The 6,444-nt window shown below is 47.3% G+C and overlaps 1 protein-coding gene across 1 annotated transcript; it reads left to right on the top strand.

Moving 5' to 3' along the window:
- Nucleotides 1–1,347: 1,347 nt before the first annotated feature.
- SARC_04059 (hypothetical protein) lies at nucleotides 1,348–1,770 on the top strand (the record flags this gene model as incomplete). The annotated part of the gene is made up of 1 exon (XM_014302127.1): nucleotides 1,348–1,770. One exon carries the CDS (start codon nucleotides 1,348–1,350, stop codon nucleotides 1,768–1,770), a length of 423 nt encoding a protein of 140 aa, XP_014157602.1.
- Nucleotides 1,771–6,444: the final 4,674 nt, after the last annotated feature.

Below are 6,444 nucleotides of genomic sequence, written 5' to 3' on the forward strand. Positions count from 1 at the left end.
ATATATATATATATATATATATATATATATATATATATATATATATATATATATATATATATATATATATATATAAGTACATTTGCACATATGTACTTGTGTCGGTATGCGCACATAAAACAATTGTATATATATAACCCTATCTATACTTGGAACTCATGCACTTCCAAACATATTTTCATACATATATGAATAAGCATATTTATATATCTATGTACATTTATATTTACACCTACGTATGACCGGAGGTAACATATACTTATTGCTTGATTATATATTGGTTCCGATATGGGTAAATCGCATACATACATAGGTGTATGCATACATACATATGTACATCTTGCAGGTATATGTGTATATACAGATATCTGTTTAATTACATGTGAGTGTAGGTGTACATTTCTAGTCAGATATAATTGTTTACACGTATATGGAGGGGTGAGAGCTGTCACATGCGTATATGTATGATTTGTAAATATGCATTTAGATAGATACATGGTCAACTCTCCGAGGAGTAAGGCGAGAGCTGAGGAGCTCTCTAAAGAGTAAGGATACACTCCACCAGGGGGGTGGAGTAGCATACGAGGAGTATAGAGTGTACCCCGACGGGTGTTTCGGCGAAGAACATACGACACCATAGTCTGCTGAAGGCATGGGTGGACTCATGTACTAATTACCACTATGAAAGGGACGTAGTGTGGGGCACGGCATAGACCTGTCCAGGCAAACTGTGTCGAGACTTGTTGAGATTTTATACCCGACGTATTTCGAGGACGTCTACATACATTTCCAAACCACCATTGATCCACACAACGTACTATTATGTCTATCCTACGGCAAAGCCGTCTGCAGCAACATCTGACCCCTGAACGTCGGGAGGAAGACGATATAGACCGTCGAGGAACTAAGCGTCCCATATATATATATATATATATATATAAATAGGTACTAAACGCCGCCAGTCTCTCACGGACTATACCTACCACCGAGCTGAGAAAGAACGGATGGAACCACAGGACGGAGCGATCCATAGCCAAGCAGCGGCTACCGATAGACAGGCATCCAAGCACCCAGGGGTGCTATCAGCCTAACGCGGGAAGAGAGTGTAATTAACGACGAGGCCAAGGAAAATTCCGACCTGCGTGCGGACAGGGAGCAGTCCATTACTAGTGAATAGGTAGCTAGTGATGGACTGCCTTCCCGTTCGTCTTCGGGTATCTCTGGAGCCTCATCTTCCGGTATCAAGCAACCACGCCTACCACCTCACAAAAGCAGTCGTGACCGCCGTCGTTCCAACAACAAGGGCACGGTCGGGGCCAGTCATCGACAAAGAAGCCAACCAAGCGTATGGCCCAACAACAGTCGCTCTTAGAGAGGTACGAACAGAGGTTGCAGCGTACATCGTCCGAACGACCCACGACCTTGCTGTGCGCAAACGAAGCGTCGACTAGTCCACACAAACGGGAGCCTATCGCACAAGGTAGGGAGGAAAATCCTACGTTTCGGATCCAAGGCCATTCACAACAACACCATGGCCTCGGGTACGAATCACCTTGGTCAGAAGGTCAACTCTCCGAAGAGGAAGATACCTTGTCGTCTCTAGAGGAGGCTCCGTCATTCCAAGAATTCGCACGTGAGCAAGGGTTGGCCAAGCAAAACCCACATGGGAAGGAAGCGCTCAAGAATAGGCAAGACCAGATGAGCACGACCTATCACCAACATCAACAGCGACAGTCGTTCGAGAGGGAAGCCGCCAGTGAGCATGTATAGACTCTCAAGCGAAAGGACAAGACAACGTCGCTTGCACCTCCGCCCACGCCGGCGAGTATTGAGAAGAGTCGACAGAGTTTACATGCACGTATACTACACCTGAGCGACGAGTTATGCCAAGCAATAGAGGATAATAATACGGCTCGAGCTGAAGCCATTAGGGGTGCGATTGAAACACTTCGAGTCACGCTAGAGTCCCGTCCAGTGGAAAAGCGTCCGGTACCATCACCACATACATGGCCCGACTGGCCCTCGAACAAATACCACCTCCAGGACATCATGGAACGGGATACGAGAGGGGCTATTCTGGAGGCTATTAAGAACGCGGAGATCGCAGGGTTATATGAGAGTTGGAGCCTTACATGGTTCTACAAGGTATTATCGTACTTTCAATTCTGAACGATTGAATATGTGGACGCCACAACCACAAATCGAACAGATTTGCTCACATGAGACGTAAGCCACTGTTGATCCCGCGTTTCGTAAGTTTGCCAAGGGCCACAGTCGAAACATGCATACCCCCATCATGGAACAAATGGCACAGCTCATGGAGAATCACAGGAGGGCACGTGAACGGTGCCAGACGTATGCAGATTTCCAACAGAATTTATAAAACCATTGCATTGTTCAACTGTTAGAGGAAGCTCTCAACGGCCGTACGTATGAACGCACTCTACAGTTGCATTTCAAATGGCAGTTAATGAAGACTCACGAGCTTCTACAGTTGTTGAGTCCCGACATTCAGGACGCACAGCAGAGCACTGCGGCGCGATTCCAGAGCCGTAATTTCTGATAAATAACCCCTTCAGAGTCCTAACTTCTATTTTGTTGCGTATGGATACCAATATGTGTACATATCTTGCCATTACATTTCCTATTTCTTAAAACTTCGGTTGGTCTGCCCACTTCCTAGTATACATTATGTAGTTTTGTGACGTGTTGCCTGATGTAGTAAGTAGTCGAGGATATTTGTATCTCAACGTACTCCCCTCGTACAAGGGGAAACGTTGTTCATTTATTGAACTAAATCCTGTGACTATCATTTTGGTCATGTGTTTTCCGTTAATCAGTTTTAACCTAATTGGATACAAACCCCAAATATCAAATAAACCCTAATCCTAAATAAACCATATCAGGGACTTCCTGACTACAACCCCCCCAAGCTGAAACACCACAAGTGTGCGAGCTTAAAAGATTGAAGGGATGCCCTGAAAGCGGTTACGTGCTGGCATTTATCCTCAGAGAGCTATAGCATTGTGCTGGCATTTATCCTCAGAGAGCTAGAGCATTGTGCTGGCATTTAACCTCAGAGAGCTAGAGGGCTGGCATTTAACCTCAGAGAGCTAGACATTGTGCTGGCATTTATCCTCAGAGAGCTAGAGCATTGTGCTGGCATTTAACCTCAGAGAGCTAGAGGGCTCGGCTATTTGTTCACCACTCGAGCTGGTGACTAAACTGTAAGTACACGTAACATAAAATTATATCTATTAACAAAGCATCTTCTACCTATAACTGGTCTCTCCGGCGTTTCCGAGCTCGTGTCTGTGTATCTTTGTGATATGCCACAATGTCATTAGCGTCGACAAAGGCCTCGGCCGTTTCCCACGTTTGAGTTTACCAGTAACATCATTCGTCCTATGTTTGATGATGTGACGGAACGCTGACCCGCCTTCTTGCAAAAGATCATCGTTCAACGGTGGGTATGTACTGCGGTGGACCAACCGGAGTAACTCAACCCGTACCGGCTTCCCCTTAAACTCCTGGAGAGTGGACCCATCTCTATGTGTAAGGTCATAACCTTGACCGTTGCGGCCTTTAACTACATATGGGCCAAACAGTGGGCATGGCTTTGGAAATTCGCCCCTCCGGTTTCACCATCACGACGTCGCCTTCATCAAAATGGACTAAGTCATGGGCGTGTAACCTATTAAACGTCTTCGTCAATTCATCCGTATAGGTCGTAGTGATCTTATGCAGTGCAGGCAAAATTATATCCAGGAGCTGGTCCAACCGTTGTGCCCATGTGTCATTAGTAACCAGTTGATGCTCTGGGAAGTCATCGGTGAAATCCGCAAACGGCACGTGTCGACGTCCGAAATAAACACTAAACGGCGTAACGCAAGTACTGGTACAGCATAGTAAAAGGGAGACGTTCGTCCCATGCTTGGGGTACTGCCTCACAGACGATGCGTATCGAACGTGTTATCTCCTTGTGCTGACGTTCCGTTGCCCCCAACACCTGTGGTCTATAAGGTGGTGATACTTTGTGAAGTATCCCCACTGCCTTGACAATGAGGGCGACCATGTTGTTCGTAAACTCATTACCCATATCCGTCTGTAGCTTGCGAGGAAAGTCATGTTCGCCAAAGATAGACAACAACATCTGCGCGGTGGTTTCTTTAGTCTTATATGGTGTAGCACGTAAAATCGAATAGCCGGAAGCCACGTCTAATACATGGAGAACAAATTTATTCTGTCTTGTGGACGTTACCGGCATTGGAATATAGCGCACCTGAATGTGATCCCAAGGGTACTTCGCATCAATGCTTATCATCGGATGGAAGCCTTTACGTAGAGTATCCTGGTCCAAACACTGTCCACACTGCCGTTTAATTTCTGTAGCCAGTTCCAATGCCCCCAGCCAAACGTGGCCGTTCTGTTGTAACTGTTGGACAGTATGGGCAGCGCCGTGGTGGCCTTGCTCATGCTGTGCCTGTGTGAGTTGTGTACGCCGTTGTTGTTCCATCAGTGTGGCATTCGCAAAGGCCGGTTGTGCTCCTCACTAGCTAACGCCACGGAAATCTCTCGTGCCGTATCCAAACACTGATGGTATGGTGTGTGTCGAGGTTCGGCATAGCCTAATCTTTGTGTAAAGCTCTCGGCGAGCTGGAAACCTGACGGCGGCCCCACTCGTGCAACGACCGTGTGTCCCCACGGCGTCTTCCCACAGGCATACTTCGCATACTTTAAAAATGTATGCGGGGTCCGGGGTACTAACACTGGCTCGGTTTGTAGTAATGATTTGAAAAGTCAAACCACGGTGCGCGAGGTGTCCAAGGTAAGCAAACCGTCGCTGTAGCCCCATCCGCTTTGATCTTCCGAATCATGTGATGTATCAATCTCCACGGCGGATTCATCCATCCGTCAACCAACGCCCAGTTATGATCAAATGCACCGTCGCGCTCGTTCTTTGTCCAAAACCTAGGAAGCTGTGCGTAATGGGGTGCTGCGAACACGTCTATGTTGTTGTATCCAAAGATACGCTGTGCTTGTTCGAAGTAGCTGGGAAATAATTGCCAGCAGTCTGCATATAGTATCTCTGGAACGTCTGTTTCCGCGGTCCCTTCATGTTTACGACTCAGCATATCCGGCAGGACATTCCTCTCCCCAGGTATATGTGAAATGGTGAAGTTTTTCTCTGTAGCATAGGATTAGGCTTCAGTTGAGTATTCATATATACTAATGCTTTGTGATCCGTAAATACCGCAAAGCGCTGGCAGTCAAGGTAGTCGCGGAAGTGTGTCAACCCGTAGACCAACGCTAGAAGTTCCTTCATTGGTATCGCATAGTTCTGTTGAGCCTGATTGAGTGTCTTGCTGAATTCTTGCCCTCCACCCACTGAAACAGCGCGCGCCCCAATCCGTAGTCACTCGCGTCTGGACGTCATCCACCGGGAAGTGTAGTGCGACCGCGTTGACTATCGCGTCCTTCATCGCTGTCCACGCGTCCGCATGGCGTTGTTCCCACCTATCCCCGATCAGTTCATTCGGCTTCAGCTTGCAAAACTCCCGTAGAGGGGCTACCACGTGTGCGATATTGGGTAGGTGTTCGTGCAAGAAGTTAGCTAATCCCAACGCGGAGACAATGTCCTTGTATCGCTGAGGTGTTGGCCAGTCGAGGAGTTTAGCCTGCTTCTCAAAGTCAACGTCAATCCCTGCTGCTGAGACATTCTTTCCTAGTATCATAGCCTCTGCAAGTGCAAAAGGGCACTTCACTTGATTCAGTTTGCAACTGTGGTACGTCAATCTTCTAATCACCTCTTTCACTATAGCGATGTGCTCTTCATAATCGTCACTAACAATCACAATATCGTCAATGTAGTGGTGGACTGGTAGTCCATCTAGTATCGTACTGAGTGTCCGTTGGAATTGTTGCGTCAATACGTGCAGCCGGAAAGGTGCTGATGTAAACGAGTACTGGTGTCGATCGTGTGTGAAACTAATAGGTATCTAGAATCTGGGTGTATCAGTAGTTTATGATATGCTGCTGATATATCGAGTGTGGTATAGTACTTCCTGCTCTTCAGTCGTGAAATGATCTCATTCACCTTCGGTATCAAGAACTGGTCTCCTGGAATCAGTGCGTTGACCACTCGCATGTCCAGACATACCCGCACCTTCTTCACCTTACCCTCACTATCAAACGTTGGAACTGCAAGTAAGGGAAGATTATCCGTCGTGGGAGTGGTCCGCTTCGTAATCGCTTCAACCACTTCTGTACTTGTTCATCGACATACGGTAACCATCGCTCGGATACAAAGTTGCGTGTCGATCGTCTCATGCTCCTAGCCTGCTCGCGAGTCACCGGCATTGTCACTTCACTCCCCTCTAGCGACAACGTGCATTGTCTGCAATGTCGGCGTTCGCTTCCAACACTGCGGCCAGCCTTGTCCGT

The sequence above is a fragment of the Sphaeroforma arctica genome, assembly GCF_001186125.1.
Source record: "Sphaeroforma arctica JP610 unplaced genomic scaffold supercont1.219, whole genome shotgun sequence".
NCBI lineage: Eukaryota > Ichthyosporea > Ichthyophonida > Sphaeroforma > Sphaeroforma arctica.